At 40.2% G+C, this 20,734-nt stretch overlaps 1 protein-coding gene and 1 long non-coding RNA gene across 2 annotated transcripts in view; one reads left to right on the top strand and one right to left on the bottom strand.

Annotated features, from left to right (window-relative positions):
* Positions 1–20,734, bottom strand: part of PPIL6 (peptidylprolyl isomerase like 6) — a 32,813-nt gene that overhangs the window by 1,786 nt on the left and 10,293 nt on the right. Inside the window, exons 4-7 of the mRNA XM_032408095.1 lie at positions 20,294–20,356; positions 20,021–20,168; positions 14,613–14,669; positions 4,195–4,330 (exon numbers count right to left, since the gene is read on the bottom strand). Coding sequence (XP_032263986.1) covers positions 4,195–4,330; positions 14,613–14,669; positions 20,021–20,168; positions 20,294–20,356 — 404 coding nt within the window. The remainder of the gene's footprint in view (positions 1–4,194; positions 4,331–14,612; positions 14,670–20,020; positions 20,169–20,293; positions 20,357–20,734) is intronic.
* LOC116634599 overlaps positions 1–20,734 on the top strand; it is a 39,270-nt gene that overhangs the window by 8,275 nt on the left and 10,261 nt on the right. The window contains exon 2 of the long non-coding RNA XR_004300004.1: positions 5,803–5,900. This is a non-coding gene — a long non-coding RNA (uncharacterized LOC116634599). The remainder of the gene's footprint in view (positions 1–5,802; positions 5,901–20,734) is intronic.

Here is a 20,734-nt window from a genome sequence, read left to right as displayed (position 1 = left end):
TACCTCAGTATCCCATGTTGCTTTCCTGCCACGTCTGTCTGCTGTGCTCCTGCCCCCCGCTTCCCCTTCACGTCCCTACCTCCTGGTCTGCCTTCAGATCTCAGCTCAGTCATCACTCCTCGTCACTCCTTGCTTATGTCACGCTCCCGGCTGTCTTTATAGGAGTTATCGGGGATAATTTGACATTTATTTGTATGCTTCTTTGATTAATTTCTGATTCTCCCATGAGGACATAGTTCATGCTTTTACTTAGTACTCAATGCCTAACACACTGCCTGGGACATAGGCACCTAATCACATCGCTGAATACGTGAATAAAAGCTCAAAGCCATGCTAGTTTGGATCTCTGTAGATATTCACTGGCCATGAGCTGGAACTCCCTGAGAGGAGCTGTACTTAACGATGGTTCTCTCAACTGCAAGAGAGTAACATGGGCTAGAGAGACAGCCCTAAACGTAGGACTGGTTCCCTTTGCCAGTGTTTGAGTTGAGGCAGTGGCTGAGGGGAAGGTACAATTTCCATTTCATGAACTTTTATATGGACACAGCAGTGCTGACACTGAACATGCTGTAGTCATCTCTGTCTGCCTCTCTCGCTGTCGCCGTCAGAAAACATGACACAGAGCCCAACACAAGGTACATTCTGAGGATGAGGAGCAAGGGATAAATGGACAGATTCGCCTCTGACCAAAGAGGATGTAGAGCCTGGTCTCCAGATTGGTTTCACAAATACTGAAGGAGCACCTACTGTGTGCATCTCTCCACTGTGACAGGTGTTAGAATAGAAGATGCAAGTTTTTACAGAGCGCCAAGGAGGACAAAGAAGCAGTTTGATTCTGGTAATCAGGAGGTTTCTGACTTAAGCCTTGAACGGGATTTTAGCTGAAAGGAACAAGATAAGCGAAGGCCCAAAGGCTGTCCTGGGAGTGTTGGTACTCTGGTCTGGCCGCAGCTCAGCTAGCTGCCATGGTGAGTTTCCAAGTCTCCATTTCCAGCCTTCACGCCCCCTTGAGTACCTACTTATGGTATCCCAGCGTTGCCTTCTGCCTCACGTGTAGGTATTCTAATCTGAAACATAACTTGTCCATCCTAAATCCATGATCTTCTCTCCCATATGCTATTTTCTATCTTGGTGAACGGCATCAACCATCCAACCAGTTTTAAGATCCTAGGAGTTTCTCTAGACCGTCACTACCCAGTATGGTAGCCACTGGCCACAGGTGGGTATTTAAATTTAAAACTTAGTAAATTTAGTTCCTCAGTTGTACCAGTCAGATTTTGAGTGCTCAGTAGCCACATGGGGCTAGCAGCTGTCACACGGGACAGCACAGATTGTAGTACATTTGCATCACTGCAGAAGATTCTGTGACATACCACTGCTTGATACTCTTCCCATGACCTCACCACCACCATCGAAATAGTCACTAGAGTCTTGTTGAATCCAACCTCTGAGTATCTCTTGAGTCTTTCTGTTCGCCCCTCGCTTCTCTGTAGCCCCAGTGCCTTGGGCCGGGACTGCGTTTATGGTACTATTAGTAGTATTATCATCGCTTCCTAACTGGACTTGCCAGTCTCATTTTCATCCTTTGCCAATCAATTCCCCACTTCTGCTGAAAAGAATTTTTTCAAAATGAGAACCTGGTCGTGTTGCTCCCAATTAATTCCTCCATGGCTTCCCATCTCCTTTGGGTGGGGGTCCCTGCTTAGCAGCATTGCACTCATAGCCCTTTGGGACCTGGGCCTGACCGTCTCCTCCTCTCTACCCTCCTCTCTCTCTCCATTCACCCCTAGGGTGCTAAGTTCTAGCCAGACCAAATGAATTATAGGTAAGAGGCTCTCCTTATTCCTTAGGGCCCCTCTGCAAAGGCTCTTCACTCTTCCTAAAATTTGATTTTACTCATTTTGATTTCAGTCTTCTCTGGCTAACTTCTACTTGAATTTCAATACTCATCTCACCTTCTCATGAAGCTTTCTATGACCACCCCCCCATTTGGGAATCCCCTATAATGAAATTAAACCCCCCCCCCCACTGTCCCCAACATATACCCCTTCTACCTATGCATGTATGAATGGAGATCTTACAGGCTTGTGTTTTGACATTCTTTCCCTATGAAACCATTGGGCAAGATAGTCTCCCCGAAGGGCATTCCTAGTGTCATCCATCTGAAGGGACAAGTTCATGTACCAGAAACTAGGGCTCAAAAGGAGGGTCTGTCTCTGGACCTTGCTAACCATGTCTGGGATTCCAGAAGCTCAGATAAACCTGGGGACGCTCTGAGATGATAGGAAGAGAAAGCATTAACACCAGAGGCAGCCCTACAGTGGAGAAGGATGATACCCCTGAAGGAGTTACACTTTGTCAGAGTATCTACTTGCCTATTACGGTGCTTCTCCCTAGTGTTCTTTAAGGTCTTGTTTAAATATTTCAGCCCAGACTCAGCTCTGATTTGGAGATTTAAGGGATCGATTGAGATCATACTTGGGCTAGAACAATAAAAGAGGTGCAGTGCCCCCCCTAAAACCAGTGTGGTGGTGACAAAGAAATTGAGTGAGCAAGATACCCCTGGAGGAAGGTGAATCACATGGAAAATAACGATCGTCAAAAGGAGACCACATCCTCCACTCCACTGCCATCCTCTAGGGATCTGTGTTTGCTTTTACTAGAGGAGTTGGAGGGTGCTGTGTCCCGTCTCTCCTGTATCCCCAGGGCGCTCTTCTAGAACTGGCATAGCCTGTGTCTCACTTACAGTTGTTGGTTTTCTAATACACTGTAGACTCCCTAAAGGGCAGAAACTGTGCCTCTTCACTCTTTCCCCAGGACTGAGCACCATGACTGGTGTATAGTAGGTGCCTAATAAAATGCTGGTTGAATGAATGAGTGAGGAGGCGAACAGAAGTGAAAGCTGAAATAGATGTGGGGTTAGAAGTAAAGGCCCCGAATGCCACTCTAGACTTTAGGGTATATGCATCTGGGGGTGGACATGGTGAAAAAGGAGACATAAAACATTTTAAAGTAGTCATGAGTGCGTTTGAGAAGGAACCTTTTGGAAAGATAGGAAGGATCACCTAATCATGTGGTTAAGATGACAGGAAGATATTTAAATGATCCAAGAAATTGCGAGTTTTATTTGGATTTTAAAATAATTGAAGAATGCGTTTTCAAAATCAGAATACAGTTTATTAGGACTAGGGAAAATAGAAGATAACATCATTTTAGGTTATGCATCTATCAATATAAAATCGTCTTTTGGATGAAAATACACTTTCTGCTTTTTGTCTAGAAATATCACTTGCATTACACTGAAGGGATAATTGTGGTTTAAATTAAAACTGCTATGAAATTTCTTCATGGGATGAAGAGGCAGTAATTATCCCTGTGGAATAGCTGGAATAATCTAATACTTATTCAGAAAAATTCTAACACTCTGCATCATTTCAGGGAAGACCAAGTAAGCTTCTACTTATGTTCACTCCACTAATCAAATAGAGACATAAACACTGGAGTGATAAAGAGTATGTCCATCATCCATTTTAGGTCCACATGCCTATAAGCAACTTTCTAATAATATTCTAGTCATTATTACCTGAGGTGTTTCCATATTTTAAATTGTTCAGTTAAAAAAGTTACTTGTAATTTGGATAGTTTTCATATATCTCTTCACAGTGTTCATGGACAGGCACTTAAATGGCTTCAGCTCACTTCTGCATCTAAATATATCTATGTGATTAAGCACTATGGTATTATTCATAGTAAATAAGAATGACAATATCCTTGAGGCTGAAGATAGAAGGATGGATGGATGGATAGTCAGAACATTATAATGGCTGTACCTTAATGGTTTCTGTGTTTTTTATAGGCAGCAAGCTTCTTATGAAATATTTATTCTAAATGTTTGTATTTGTATTATTTTTGCTTTTAAATTACATCTTCAGTTACCCATAAACTATGTGGACCACATTTTTTAAAAAGATTTTATTTATTTATTTTGGAGAGAAAGAGAGGGCGTGAGCAGTGGGAGGAGCAGAGAGAGAGGGACAGGCAGACTCCATGGTGAGTGCGGAGCCTGACTTGGGGCTCAATCCCACAACCCTGAGATCACGACCTGAGCCAAAATCAAGAGTCAGGTGCTTAACCGACTGAGCCACCCAGGTGCCCCAAACCATATATATATAGATAAGCTTACAATGTACATACCCAAAAGCCACATATTTTCTATCTAGATAGGGCGCTGGTTGTAGTGTGATGTAGAATTGTGACCCGTTGCTGTGACGGCCTTTGTTGGCCATTCCAAGAACTCCCCTTTTATTATGAGGAATAGAAAAGTTTTCATCTAGAAAAGACAATACATAGTAGGTCATTGAAATATTTCCAAATTGTATTCTGTTTCATATTTCACTCAACTGGGCTGTTAAAAAAGATAAGCTAGAAAGTCTTCATTAGAACTATTTTCAACATTTCTCCACCTTCAGTTTATCATTACTGTAGCTAAAACCAAGTATGCTAAGAAAATTAGTAATGTAAAAGGAAGGACGTCGCTGAGGAATAAAGACCAGCACATTTTCTTGTGCTGTGTGGCAGTAGTATTTCATTCAAACTCCCAGTGTGATCACTGAAAATACCCTCTTCGGGAAGGCTTTTGGATCTGACCCCGGCCCTCACCGCGCCTGCGGCAGCCCTCTGTGTGTCTGTGACCTGTGCTGCTGTTCACCCGACCTTTCTTCTCTGCTGTGTGCAGCCGGTCTCCGCATAGCTTTGCTCCTGAGGCCTCCTGGCACGGTAGCTGGCACAGATGTGGCCTTAAATGTTGGCGATGAAAAGAAAGGAAGTCATGCTTATTTTTAGTAGTCTCTAAATAAAGTTTGACCTCAAACCTTATATAGATTGGCCAAGATTTTGTGGAAAGTGATTTTTTTTTTTATTTTTATTTTTTTTTTTAGTGTAAGGTTAGCAAGTAAAGAGAATTGTATGGTGGTGAATTAGGCCACTCTTTTCAGGAAGTGCCGTTTCTAGCATAAAGTAAGATTTACCTCCAAACTCAGAAACACAGAGGAAGTGGTGGAAGAGGAATTCACTAAAAGTTTTCATTCAATAACCTTGTAAAATTCTGGGAATATTTGAGAGGTATGAGCATTAACTGTCAAGATTTCCTGAAGCTGCAGTTGCTAAGTATTCGACGTTTCAAAGCTAAACCAACTAAGCAATGAAGCCGTATCCGTAGTAGTTACTTTTAGCTTTTAAATTGCAACTGAGTAAAAACCTCTGAAATCTTGTGAGATGCAAATAAAGCACTTTTGTACAAATGAGCCTATATAATTACATTGATGCTCCGTATTCATTTCAAGGGAATTAAGAAATAATCCATTACTTTTACAGAAAATTACATGGCACAGAAATCTGCCCAAGGTAAAGATTCAGAGTTTTAACAAAACAGTATTTGTCATTGTTCTCAGATATATGATAAATTTTTTCTTAAATTCTGTAAGCAATAAGAAAGAAAATTTATAGGGTTGTAACATTTTTTTACCCAAAGTTCTATGATTATGGGAGAAATTTTAAGACTTAATTAACTGGACACTGGGGAGGTATGTGCTGTGGTGAGCACTGTGTATTGTGTAAGACTGATGAATCACAGACCTGTAGCCCTGAAACAAATAATACATTATATGTTAATTAAAAAAAAAAAAGCTTAACTTTTAAAGTTAATATGTAGGTATAGGCAGCCCTTGACTTACAAATTTAAAGTGTGTTTACCTCAAAAAATGTGTGAAAATTAAGTAACTATGTTAACGATTGTTTTAACAGAATGTTGCTGTGGAACTTAAGGACCTGAGGCTTGTCGCTTCAAGATTGGCAGCGACGGCAGGGCAGAGGGGAGTCACTCGGTGACTCTGCCACACCAGGTAAAGCCCTTGGGTAGAATTATTCCTGGAAAGCATCCCACTGAGGGGAGGGGAGCCAACCCCCGCCCCCCTACACAGTTACTGGTGGGGGCCTTTGCTATGAAACAAGTTGTGGTGACCTTCCCATACAAACTCAGCATGAGCTGCAGCTAGGACTGGGCCATTGGTGCCTCCTCCACAGCTCACTCGGGGAATGGAGTGGACCCCCAGCCTCACGGGAGTGTATTATCCACTTAAAGATCAGAGCCAGTAGCATAATGGAGTTCAAAATAAAATTCTGTCCTTAGAGAAATATTTTTTCACAAGTAACAAGATGGAGAGTGAAAATCCCAGGTTTAATTCAACATTTGTTTATTTGACAAATATTTTTACAATGCCTAGTGTGTTCTGAGGGTTAAGTGCAGAGCTTAAGACTTTTCAGTTATATAAAAAATGTAAATTTAATGTGCTCACATAATTTTTTGAGGACAGGGAAAAAAACGGATCCATAAGTCAAACAACCCTCCTCCCCCCCACTTTGTCTGAGTGGGATAATTAACTATTCTAGATTATTTTCACTCTCTTAGCAGCTGTGAATGGAAAGGAAAAATTTCAGCAACCTACAAAAAAATGTTTTGAAGTAGGAAGAACAAAAAACGTCTTTTTTATTGCCGGGCAAAAATAGAAAAATTTAAAATTTGAGTGCTGGCTAAACCTGCAAAATTAGTAATAATTTTATTTTTAGGTCATGTTAACTGAGGCATGGAAGGAAGTTTAAAAGCTGTGGTAAGATCTCAGGACCCTCTCATTACATTGTCTGTGACTCAGGAATTCCTGCCTCTACCACTTACCATAAGATATGGAATCGAGTTACTGCTCTGTGGTCAAAACTGGCATCATTTGTAACATACAACATGAAGGGTAACATGTAACTATTTGAAATAGAAATCAGACTTTATGTGCTGAAGAAAATTGGTTTCTGAATCTGTTTAAAATAAAGCTCATTGATGCTTACAAAGGAAGCAACTACCACAAGTCTGGGAAGACTGCCATGCATTCTCTCTGGTAAAAGTATAATTAGACAGGGGCGCCTGAGTGGCTCAGTTGGTTAAGCAACTGCCTTCAGCTCAGGTCATGATCCTGGAGTCCCAGGATCGAGTCCCAGGATCGAGTCCCCATTGGTGTTCCCTGCTCAGCGGGGAGTCTGCTTCTCCCTCTGACCCTCCCCACTCTCATGCTCTCTCTCTCTCTCTCATTCTCTCTCAAATAAATAAAATATTTTTTTAAAAAAGTATAATCAGACAGTTTAGGACATTTCCGTATAATTTGCTGAAGGCAATCATACCAAGTAAAAATCTGACCCGAATCCTGCAGTATCAGTTTTGTAAACCAACTGTTCTATTTTTACCATCATATTTGATAACAGCTATTCACTATTTATTATTATATAAAAGTACATGAAAGTGTGCTACTTAGCATGTTTTAATTGTTGCTTTAATGAAGCATTTGTAAGTAAACATGTTGATTGTGTGTGTGACATTAGGAAGGAATAGCCAGTATTCATGAACACTTGCAGGGATAAACACTTAGGGTGTATTTATAACATTGAACACTAGTGATGAGAAGACTCCAGCTATAGAGAACATGAATGAATGTCATAGGCAGTGCATGAGCAAAAGAAGCAAGGCACACAAAGAATGCCTACAGTGTAATTCCACTTACTTAAAATTCAAAAACGGTGAAAATTTAACTGTATTGTTTAGGGATACACACATGGGTGGTTAAACTATTAAGGAAAGCAAGGAAAAAAGGCAGGCTAGTGGTTACCTCTGAGGGAGGTGGAGTATTGCTGATGATGGATATATAGGGTGTTTCTAGCATGCTGGCAATTTTTCTTTCTTGACAAGGATGGTAATACGGGGATTTGCTTTATAATTATGTTTTAATTGTGCATATGCACTTTCCATATATAAGTCTCACAATTTTTTAAAAAATAGCCCTTAAATGGCTACCCAGACCATACTATTTTCAGTTATTCAGTACTGACAGTACATCAGGCTCTGTGTCTTTTATTAATGAACACTTTCATTTATTTATTTTTTTAAAAGATTTTATTTATTTGAGAGAGCGAGCCAGCACGAGCAGGGTGAGGGGCAGAGGGAGGAGGGGCAGAGGGAGAAGCAGGCTTCCCGCCGAGCAGGGAGCCCGATGTGGGGCTCGATCCCAGGACCCCGGGATCGTGACCTGAGCTGAAGGCAGACGCTTAACCGACTGAGCCACCCAGGCACCCCGAACACTTTCGTTTAAAGGCAAGGAGATCTAAGAATTAGACAAATGGATGTTAAGTGCTATGTCTGTGAATTAGGGCACAAGCTAATATTAACAAACTGGTCTACTTAACGTAACAAGGATAATACAGTATTTTAAAATATTTTTCTTTTGCTTTTTGTATAAATGACATTTTCTTTAGTCAGCCCAAACCACCTAATTGCCAGTCCTTGGCCAGTGAGAAGGATTAGGGATATTATACAAGGAGAAAAAAAAGGGTTAATAGTTTCTAACATTCAGAATAGGATTTGGGAAGACTGTTTAAAAAGTTGTGATGCAAAACAGACTTTCTTCAAGTTAAAAAAATGATTAACCAATTTATAAAATAATCATCTAATTGAATAATTTATTACATTCTTTTAAATTCACTGTGCTCAGCTTAATAAAAATGAGTTTTGTGGTTGTAGTCGTTTTTAGCAAGCCCCGGGTTTCAATCCTGCCGCTTATGGTAATAGGGTTCAAAGAGAGAGATGTGGAGGAGGAGGGACGAGCTGGCCGCTGTGTGCATATCCCCTAGGGGCTGAAAGAGGGAGGGAAACCCATGCATCGCTGTTCTGAGCAGTTACTCATCTCTCCTTGGGGGCATCTCTCCTTTTCATTTGATGGGTTACTGAGTTTCTAATTCTGCACCTGCAGACATCCTGAGTAATGGAGGCTTCCCTAAACACACTGGGCCTCCCCCTGGTACCAGAGGACAGCCGCCTCCATCTGGAGACTAAATCTCCGTAACAGTGTAAGGATAGGAGTGAGGGACCATCAGCAGAGGCACAGGGTTGTGCAGGGGGCAGGCAAGGGGAGGAGCTAAGAGATGTGTCTCCTGCTGGACAGAAGGGCCAAGTTGTCTGAGACTGTGCCTCCAAACAGGAGTCCGGGTGATCTGACAGCAGCCGTGGGGTGGACCAATAGGGTGGATTCTCATCAGGGATTAAGCCTGTCAGGAAAGCATCCAGGAACATCCCTTCCCCATCTGCAATGTTTTATTTTAAGACCCAACTCAAAAGCTACTCTGGGCCACCGCCCCCAACTCTCCCAGGCAGCTGGTGGTTCTTTTCCCACAGTGCTCAGTGCTTCCTCTGTAACGGCCATTGGCACTGTGCCTGGAGCTAATCTGTTTCAGTATCTGTCTGCACCAAACCTAAAATCTTTGAGGCTGGAAGCTTGGTCATATCATCTTTGTTTCCTAAGGTCCTAGCACCATGTAGGCACCTAACTAAGAGTTGAATGTTTTATTAATGAATAAATAAATAAATGGGGTCACTCGCCCGGCTTCATTTGATAAAGCGGGCTCCACATGCACTTAGAAGGAAATTGGCTTTTCCTTTTCCCTTCACTTTGGTATTGGTTCAATATTACTTTTTTTTTTTTTTTTTTTAAAGATTTTATTTATTTATTTGAGAGAGAGAGAATGAGAGAGACAGCAAATGAGAGGGGGGAGGGTCAGAGGGAGAAGCAGACTCCCTGCCGAGCAGGGAGCCCGATGCGGGACTCGATCCAGGGACTCCAGGATCATGACCTGAGCCGAAGGCAGTCGCTTAACCAACTGAGCCACCCAGGCGCCCCTTGGTTCAATATTACTTAAAAAAAAAAAAAAAAAACCTCTTCATTGTATTAAAATTTAGACACAAAAGCCATAGAAAACTAATGTATAGTTATATTTATTATTAGTTATTATAAGGGAAACACCCTTTTCATCCCCATTCAGTCCAGCTTAAGTGCCTTGTCTGGTTCAAAAGTAACCACTCCCCTGACTTTTAAATGCTCTCATGGTTAATGTTTCCTTATACGGTTGGCCCTTGAACAGCACTAGCTCTGATCTGCAGGGCTCCACTCACATGGGGATGTTTTTCAATGCGGTACAGAACTGTAAATGTATTTTCTCTTCCTCATGATTTTCTTAACATTTTCTTTAGCTTATTTCATTGTAAGAAGATGGTATATAATACATACAACATACAAAATATGTGTTAATCAACTGTTTATGTTTTTGATAAGGCTTCAGGTCAATAGTGTTAGTAGTTAGTCCATAGCTATTAGTAGTTACTAGGTAGTATAGTTTAGTCTTTACCATTTTATTTTTTTCCCTTTTTTTAAAAGATTTTATTTACTTGAGAGAGAGAGCAGGGGGGAGGGGCAGAGGGGGAGAGAGAGAGAGGGATAAGCAGATTCCCTGCTCAGCAAGGAGCCCGATGTGGCTCGATCCCGTGACCCCGGGATCATGACCCGAGCCGAAGGCAGATGCTTAACCGACTGAGCCACCCAGGTGCCCCAGTCTTTACCATTTTAAAAGACTTGTTATGACTTTTAAGTCTCTCTTAATCTTCAAGGTCTGCCTCTATCCCTTTACTTACTCTTATCTGTTAATAAACCAGAGCTGTTTAACCTCTAGAATTTTTCCCAGTCCAAAATTTGCTAATTGCACCTGCATGGGGCATTTCAGTATGTTTCTGTGTTCTCTGTCCTGTCCTTTTGCCTAGAATACTTGTGTTAAGAAGGCAAATTAGTTTCAACTTGATTGATATATTGGGAACATCTGAGCATAATGAAGCTCGCCCGTGTTTATGTGCAATGTCTAGGAGAAACACCAGGTAAATGTAGAAAATGGCTCCCAGCTGAACCGAGCTGCATAGGAACACACACAGCTCAGACGTCCGCCACAGGTCACCACATCCACCACATCCACCACATCCACCACATCCACCCACGTCTGATGTTACAGCCTGCCTCCAATTTCAGAGAGCCCTCCTTCCACCACTTCACACTCACTCACAAGCTGCAACTCTTCCCATGCCACCTCCTCAAACGTCAGGGAGCTTTCAAGGTAGAGTGCCAAATTTATTATAGTATTTCTGTGTTTCTTGACCATAAAATACATGTTAAACCGTTACTGTTTTTATCAGGTTACTCTATATTTTAATGTGTCACTGAGAAAGGGTTTTTTTGTACTGCACTTTTGCCGTAAGTCCTGTAGTTTTTAATGCATGATTTTGCATAGTGCAGAGATCTTTAAGACCATATGACATCACAACTGGTTGTATTTCCTGCAGATTGGCAGCTGGGTCCAGAGCCTTAATCAGACTCATGTTCTGTCCCTTTGGTGGTGTATTCTCTCCACAGAAGGCTCATAAGGTCTGGTTGTCCCTGTTTTTGTGAAGTTGGCAGATACCAATGCAGCGAAGGCATAGATCCATTATTTCACTGGGGCAGCAAAATGGTGCTATTCTAATTCTTTTATTTCCTTGTCATCTATCTATTGGAATGCTTTTATAAGTAGCAATTTTATCTACAATTTAGTACAGTTTATATAGGAAAGGCAAGATAAATGCTTGATTCTTTGCTTATATTTATCAATTTTTAAGATAATGAATTTGTTTCCCATCATTCCCCCAAAGATAAGCTGTTAGGCTTTATTTTATAATATGATGTCATTATGAACTCATGGATTTAAAATACTTGTTGGGTTTCAGTTATTTGCGATTACTGTTCTTTTTGAAGTTCAAATCTTTGGCCAGTGAGAGCCTCTTCAAGTTGTCTCCCAAGGCCTTTGACATGACCCTAGTAAATCTTTAATAGCTTTCTTGCTATCTGATAATAGCATGACTAAACAGCAGGTTCAAGGCTCATTTTGTAATTTCCTGTCCTGGAACTGAAACCTGCCATTTCTCCCGGGAGCTCTGGTTTCTTTAAGTGAGAAGTGACACTTCAGAACACCAATCTAAATGTTAGGAGTGTGTAAAGCTACTGGGTTGGTCCTTGTAGACCAATTCAGTGGATAGAGCTATATAGGTAGATATGCTTTGTGAGTTTAAACTGATATTTCCAATACAGAATATTTTACTTATTAGCCTCTATCATATTGCATATTTATCTCCCTTTTTGCACATTGAAAATCATGATTCTTTCAAGGACACACGAAACGATGAATTTAGGATATCCTATAATTACTTACTTTTTCCACATTACATATACAACAGTCTCAAAATAACAGTGTTAATACCATCACTAGTATAATTACTGAAAATAGTTAAAAGTTTTTGCATACATTCTCCCCATTTTTTCCAGTTTTAAAAAGGTAGGCTAAAGATACAGTCATTACATATCATACTCTCACCCTTTATTCCTCATTAAAGTTTAGTTTCACAAGTCACTATGTGATTACTGCTCATCACCAATCCTTATGTCAGGGTCTCTCTTATAATTTGTTTGTGTGAAACTCATTCTGCAATCGATTCCTCAGGATCAAGAAGGGCTTGTGGCAACATTATTCCCTGAAGTTTTACATATTGAAAAGTCTGTGTGCCCTTTATAATTCAGATTCAGTTTGGCTGAATATAAAATCCTTAGCTCATGATTCCTTTCCTTGAGCATCTTAAATGTATTACATTCCATTTTCTCGTGACATAATAATATAATGTCAAAGAATATGATGATAACTTACTTTTCTTTCCCTTACAAATCACTTGCTCTTTTTGCCTACCTGCCCAAAGAATTTTTACTTTTTCTTAACTGTCCAAAATGTTACTAAAATATGTCTTAGTGTTGGTTGTTCTGGTTTAATATTATGAGGTGGCATTGTTCTCTTTCAAGAAGTAATGTCAAGTTTTTATACAATATTTTTACTTGAGGTACAAACATACAATAAAATGCATTTATCTTAGATGTTCAGTTTGATGCATTTTGACAGTTGTGTGTAGCTGTGTAACCACCACGAAAAACAAAAATAGAACATCAAATCCTTTTTAAACTAAGCAGGAGGTTTTTTCAATATTAGTTCTTAGTATTTGCTCCATTCCCTAGCATTCATTTAATCCTTTAGGGACAACTTACCATCCATATGTTGGATCTTCTCTTTCTAGCTATTTGTCACTTTCTTGTAAATCCTTTTATCTTTCTTCATTTCTTTTTGGTTTTAAAAAATTCCCTCCTTCCACCTTTTACTTCTTTTAAGACATACATATCTGTCGTGTTTATTTGACCCATGTTCCTTCTAGTTTATTTCTGAAATGTTCTTTTACTGCTGATTCTTCCCTAGTTCTGTAACCTCTAAGTTTTTCTAATTCTGACTTACGAGTTCTTTCCTGACTTGTATCATATTCTCAATGTCTTCTGGCTCACTCTGAAATTTGTAGTTTTGATCTGTTTTGTGAGCATGTCTTTCCTAGTGTACTTTCATGATCTGTAGTGATATTACTCTGCTCCTTATTCTCTTTTACTTCTTCTAATAACCATGAAACTTTTTATTGCCTGTTTTTATGTAAAATTAGGTTTCCTAGGTGTTTAGAAGGAGGTGTGGCTTTAGAAGGAAGGTCGCTTTTCTGACTTCACAAAGCTCCCCCTTGTGCTGTTTTCACGTAGTGTTCAACAGTATGGCAACTTGCTTTCTGAGACTTTCTGGCTCTGTCCCCATTCCCTCTTTGTCGCTGTTGCCCTTCTATCCTGCATAACTTTGATTCCATTCCCAGCAACACCTCCTTGTGTGGGCCTGTCTTGGAAGAGCGCCCTTTCAGATCAGTTTCAAGAGTTCAGACAGGTTAGGCCGCTCCAGCCTCAGACCTTACCAGGGACCCCCTTGCACTCACCCACTGTTGGCTATTTTGGGGTTCTGCTAGTCTCAAGTCCACCAGATGTGCTGCTTTTTCCCACACAGATGCTGACACCTTGCAGATTTCATAGCTATAGGAAGTTTGTCCTCATCTGTTTGAATTGAGAATTCATTTAGATACCTTGTCACCTAGTTTTGTTGTAAATGTCATCCATGGGTATTTAGTTTTTTTTATCTACTTATACGGTCTGTTTTTATGTTGGAATTTCAAAAGATTCAAAAACTGTGCCATCACCACGACCTCATCTTCCCAGGATCTCCAACAGCAGTTTTAATGGGATGATTATCAAAGTACCAAATTCTGGGTACAAGCATGGCAAATTACAAGCCTTAAAAATATAAATTCCCGGGGCACCTGGGTGGCTCAGTCGTTAAGCGTCTGCTTTCGGCTCAGGTCATGATCCCAGGTTCCTGGGATCAAGCCCCGCATCAGGCTCCCTGCTCAGCAGGAAGCCTGCTTCTCCCTCTCCCACTCTCCCTGCTTGTGTTCCCTCTCTTGCTGTCTCTCTCTCTGTCAAATAAATAAATAAAATCTTTAAATATATATATATATAAATTCCCTTTGACCCTATAATACTAATTCTAGAAATTTAGCCTAAAGGAATAATATAATTAGGCAAGTGAAAAAATATGTATACAAAGCTGTTCTGGACTGGACTGGGGTGTGTTTCCCACTATCCCATTTGTAACTCCCACTTTTCAGTGTGTTATCCCAAACACCATCTTATTTGGAGTTGTGAATTGTCCAGTCTTGTTAGATTTGAATTATCAGCTGATATAGACTGACAGAATTTAAAGATACATACCTTCAAATGTTGGTCCATAAATCGACTCTCCATCATCTCCTTTTCCTTCTACTATATCTGAGAAATAACAATAAACAAACATTAGAATTTTGAGACTAAAAAAGAGTATGGTAATGGCCGGGGGAAAATGCTTTAAGTTATGATTCCACTTATACCAATGACTAGAGTAAGTTATATGATACATAATTGTTCAATATTTAAACCATGAAAATATTACTATAATGATTTCACTTGTATTTTGTAAGCACTCTAACATTCATGATCCCATTTTTTCCCCCTGATAATAACTCTTTGAAGTAGGCTAAATTATAATGCAGAACGTTTGAAATGATGAAGTATTAAATTATAATTGTGGTCATAATTTAAAGGAAGTGTGTTCATATAAATTCTGCTTGCCTCACAAGTTATTCCATAGTCCATCTTGCTTTTTAGGAAAATGGAAAGACCAGACTGAGAGAATGAAATAGGAACAGTGAGGTCTTTTTAGAAGAGGGATAAAAATAGATGGCTCTAAAAAGAATCAGTGTTCAAATTTTCATTCCTTGGAACCCCAGAGTAAATTCATTTATTTAGCCAGTATTTTGGAAAGGAAGATCCCTTATAATGTAATGAGGTGGCTTAAAAAAAAAAAGTATTTGTCATGTCCTATTTTGCATTATATGCATTATACACATACTTTTGCTCAGGCAGTGCTCCTACAGTAAACATCCTCCATGCACAAGCGACTTTTTCTGTATCCACAGGTGAAAGGGAAACAAAGGTGACTACTGGAAATAGTGGACTCTGGTGGAAATAAGGGTCTCTCAGCTCTGTGCCTCCGGCCTCCCCATCAGCACCTCTTTACTTCCTTTCCTCTCTCATTCACCCTCCTTGAGTACAGTGTACAATACAGCTCTGTTGAAAGACTGTGCCATTTTAACTCAGTGTGAGTGAGTTACCTGTAATAAAAGTGCACTGTAAAGAAATCAGATGCAACAGCAAGCATGTGGAGAGAATTTATTCAAGACAGGCATGTAGCATTTAACTTCCATTCACAAACTGGTTCAGAAGTTAATCATTAATCCTGAAGTCTTCAACCTACTCTGCCTGATACTCCCTGCGTGACTCACCCAGAGCCCTCGGCATCTCCCAGGGGCACACTGCAGTGGCGGAAGGCTAACTCCAGAAATGGGGAAGTCACACGTCCTCCAGCACCAATTCCTTCTGATCCTAGAGTTGGCTTTGCTCAGACAAATCGGCCTGTGGTTCACCACCCCTACTGACTCACTTCAGCATCGGTGATACTCCTTTGCTGTTTCTCCAACACCCACCATTCCTCTTGCCCTTTGCTTCACATCCTCCGGGGAAATTATTTTTTTAAATTTTATTTTATTATGTTATGTTAATCACCATACATTACATCATTAGTTTTTGATGTAGTGTTCCATGATTCATTGTTTGTGTATAACACCCAGTGCTCCTTGCAGAATGTGCCCTCTTTAATACCCATCACCAGGCTAACCACTCTCCCCACCCCCTCCCCTCTAGAACCCTCAGTTTGTTTCTCAGAGTCCATAGTCTCTCATGGTTCGTCTCCCCCTCCAATTTCCCCCTTCATTTTTCTCCCAGGGAAATATTTTATATTGACACCATTTCAATCAGTACTTGAATTCAGCCTTACATATCTGATGTTATTTCTGTACTTCTGACGACAAATTCTACAATGCAGAGTAATGGTTCAAATTTTGATTTCAATCTTGATGTTAGTTACCTTTTCCAAGCCTGTTTCCTCATCTCTATAGACAGGAATAATGCTTAGTGCCTCCCAGGTAACTCTGAGGATTAAACAAAATCACGTTCTACCGACAGCACTTGGTGCAGCTCAGGGCAGAGCGCCACGCTCGTTCACGGGGGGCCATAGTCATGCAGCATTGCGTGCTTAGGGAATGCATCTTCTCATTACCACCGTCTTCACCATCATTATATTGATGATGATGATGATGATGGCAAAATGTATTAAACTCTTTCTCAAGGGGTCCTTCAGAAGGCAGTAGGCCTTGTGGGAGCCACAGACAGAGAATCCCACCAAAGTGGCTCTTGATAGCTTCTTTCATTTTGTACTTTAGAAATGTTTAGAATGTATGTTTCCTGTTTATCTGTTCATTTATTCATTCATCCTTTCAACAATATTTTTTAAGCCCTTACTATGTACCAGGCACTGCTCTGGAACCCGGGGATATGACAGTGAACAAAATAGATAAAATCCTCTCCCTTCATGGAACTTATTTATAGTCTAATGAAGAGAAACAGACACTAAACGAATTCTCTAGGAAATATGTAATAGTATGTCCAGTGATGACAAGTGCTATGAACCAAAAATAAAATATTTTATTTTAAAAATAAAAATTAGGGGATAGGAGAGCAGCAGGGAAAGGGGTGAGGAGACCTGCGTGGATAGGAAAGTGGCAGTTTTAAATAGGATGGTCAGGTAAGTCTTGCTGAGATGAACTCTTGGCAAAAATCCAAACAGATTAGAGGCTGAAGCAAGGGGATCTCTGAGGCATAGCTGGGTAGGGTGTGTCCCAGGCAGAGGAAACAACAAAAGACCTCAAGCCCATGTATGCTTTATGTGCTTGGGAAACAGCAAGGAGGCCAGTGTGTGGAGCAGAGCAAGGGGAGCTGTCAGAGGATGAGGTGAGGCTAGGGGTAGGGTAGACCGTATAGGCCCTGCTGGTCCCATCGGGCAACCAGTAGTGTTGGGAGGCATCCTAAGGCACAGCATAAAACCACATTAGCCATATTCCAAAATTCCCCCCACAGCCCTGTGCGAATCTGGCATCTGAAGGGAGAACATTCATAGAGCTTGGTACTTCCAATATACCGTGTCACTGAATCCTGAATCCTTGCCACATCCTGTGATATTATAATTTTCCCCATGTTAGGATTAAGAAACTGATTCAGAGATGCTAAGTGCCTACGTACTAAGTGGTACAACTGGTATATATCAGCTGGGTTTGAATCTAGTAATCAGCATTTTTTTCCCAAACTGTCCTTAACATTGCTGGTTCATTATTTGAAATCATGACCCAAGATCTGTGCATTTTACTATTTGGAAATTTTATTTCAAATAAGTAAACAAACAAGTAATATGACATACTTTTCCCAAATCTTGCTCTGGGGCTCAGGAAGGGGAGGTGTACCTCTAACCAAAAACCAAAAATAAAACAAAGAAGAACATAGCATCTGAGAGCCCAGCACATAATAGTCAACACTGAACTTAGTTTCAGGAGACCCTGATACTAGTCCCCTTGAGGATGGTTTTATACCAACAAATACTTGAAAACAATCTAAATGTTCACCAGTGGGGAATTAATTATGTTGACCTTTGAACAATGCAGGGGTTAGGTGTGCCAACCCCTTGCACAGCCTAAAAGCCCTGTATAACTTTTAAATCCCGCCAAATTTAACTATTAATAGTCTACAGTTGACCAGAAGAAGCCTTACTAGTAACATAAACAGTCAATTAACGCATATTTTGTATGTTACATGTATTATATGCTGTATTCTTACAATAAAGGAAGCTGGAGAAAAGAAAATGTTATTAAGAAAATCATAAGGAAGGGGCGCCTGGGTGGCACAGTTAGTTAAGCATCCAACTTTTGGTTTTGGTTCAGGTCATGATCTCGGGGTCATGAGATTGAGACCCACATGGGGCTCTGCGCTCAGCACAGTCTGCTTAAGACTCTCTCCCCCTCTCCCTCTGCCCCTACCCCGCGTGTGCGTACGCGCGCGCTCTCTCAAATAAATAAATAAATCTTTAAAAGAAAAAGGGGTTGCCTGGGTGGCTCAGTCGGTTAAGTGCCTGCCTTCGGCTCAGGTCATGATCCCAGGGTTTTGGGATCGAGTCCCGCATTGCGCTTGCTGCTCAGCGGAGAGCCTGCTTCTCTCTCTACCTTTTCCCCTGCTCATGCTCTCTATCTCACTCTCTCTCTCTCTCAAATAAATAAAAATAAATAAATAAAAGAAAAAATCATAAGGAAGAGAAAATACATTTACAGTACTGTATTGTAAAAAATCAGTGGACCCCCACAGTTCAAACTCCTTATTGTTCAAGGGCCAGCTGTAAATTGGTATAGCAATATATGAAAAACTAGGCAGACCCTAAAAATTGTACATGTTTATGTTTATTGCCGTAGGAAGACATACCATATATGTATATGAAATGGGAAAATAATGAGGTTAGGTAACACTATGGGTGATATGATCTCATTTTTGGAGAAACTGAGGGAAAAATAGTTGATTTTCATACAAATGCCTGGATTAAACTACATTTTTCTCATCAGCCTCAGAATGTTCCAGATTGTAGAAAAATAATTAAGCATTATTAATTTAAGCCTCTGCATATTTCATCAAGTTCAAGCAAATCTCCTTACACTCTTAGCCAATTATTTTTAAATTGCTGCCTGATTGTTCCCTATGGGATACCTCCCAAAAGGCCTTCAAAATTTAATTTTGTGCTGTTAGTCAGAGACCTACTCTGTGTGAAGTCAAAGGACTGACCTGAAAAGATAGCGAAAATGGAGAACAAAATGCTTTAGCTCTTACTTTTACACTGTAACAATGTAACATCTTTGGTGAGAAATAAGTTGTTTTCAAATTCCTAGCTTTAGAATGTCTCTTAAAAGCACTGTATTTTCGGGCGCCTGGGTGACTCAGTTGGTTAAGCGACTGCCTTCGGCTCAGGTCATGATCCTGGAGTCCCGGGATCGAGTCCCACATCAGGGTCCCTGCTCAGCAGGGAGTCTGCTTCTCCCTCTGACCCTCCTCCCTCTCATGCTCTCTGTCTCTCATTGTCTCTCTCGCAAATAAATAAAATCTTAAAAAAAAAATTAAAAAAAAAAAAAAAAGCACTGTATTTTCTAGGTGCTATTTATTTAGATGAGCTTCTTTTTTTTTTTAGAGAGGTGGGGAAGAGAGAGAATCTTCAGCAGGCTCCACCCTGGGCATGGAGCCTGATGAGGGGCTCAATGACTCAGGGGCTCCATCTCACAACCCTGAGATCATAACCTGAACCGAAATCAAGAGTTGGATGCTCAACCAACTGAGCCATCCAGGCGTCCACTATTTAGACGAACATTTAAAATTATATTTTGATATGAAAAATGGTATCTTCCTATGTTATATCACTTTTTAATTTGTAATATTCTGGGTAACAAAACTTTAGATTTGTTTATTTCAAAATTTATGACATTTTAAAAAAGAGTATGAATATCTTAATCATTTGGCCATATAAAATATCCTTTCAATATATATATATAATATCTAATATAAATATATCTAATTCTATATGCATTTCACAAAGATAGATAAAATTCTGGACATTCTGATTTGACATTACAATTAAGTTGCATTTAAGATTTTAAACTTACCTCCTCCTTGTATCCAACCATTTGGTACTACTCGATGAAAAATTGAACCTACGTAATGTAGCCTGATGCCACTTTGAGAATACCCTGCTTTTCCTGTGCACAACGTCTGAAAGTTTCTACATGTTTTGGGACATGCATCACAGTATAGCTACAAATAAAAATAAAAGGTTTCAAAGATTAAATATTTAATATTTTGACAGTTACGGATTCCTACCTCTACCTCCCACTTATTTAAAAAATAACAAAAATAAGTAAGAACAAAAAGCCTTTTACCTCAAAAACCAGTCTTCCAATTGGATAAAAATCAACAGAAATGTCCAAGAACACAAAAGCATGCTATTAAAATTAGGGAGAAAAAGATAATGCAGGTCAGTGTCTGGAAGAAAGTTTTAGAAATGACCAAAAATACCACAGAATAATGTTTTCAGTGATAAGATTTCAAAAGCAAGGACACCTGGGTGGCTCAGTCAGTTAAGCGGCTGCCTTTGGCTCGGGTCATGATCCCAGGGTCCTGGGATCGAGCCCCGCATCGGGCTCCCTGCTCAGCGGGAAGCCTGCTTCTCCCTCTCCCGCTCCCCCTGCTTGTGTTCCCTCTCTTGCTGTGTCTCTCTGTCAAATAAATAAAATCTAAAAAAACAAATAAAACCCTTTAGTAGTGAAGCTTTGAATAATTTTAACCTACACACCAGACAGAGAACACATGGCCTAGATATC

The sequence above is a fragment of the Phoca vitulina genome, unplaced genomic scaffold (genome assembly GCF_004348235.1).
Source record: "Phoca vitulina isolate PV1807 unplaced genomic scaffold, GSC_HSeal_1.0 scaffold9, whole genome shotgun sequence".
Taxonomy (NCBI): Eukaryota; Metazoa; Chordata; class Mammalia; order Carnivora; family Phocidae; genus Phoca; species Phoca vitulina.
The sequence above is the reverse complement of the archived record's forward strand: the minus strand, read 5'-3'. Positions and strand labels throughout refer to the sequence as shown.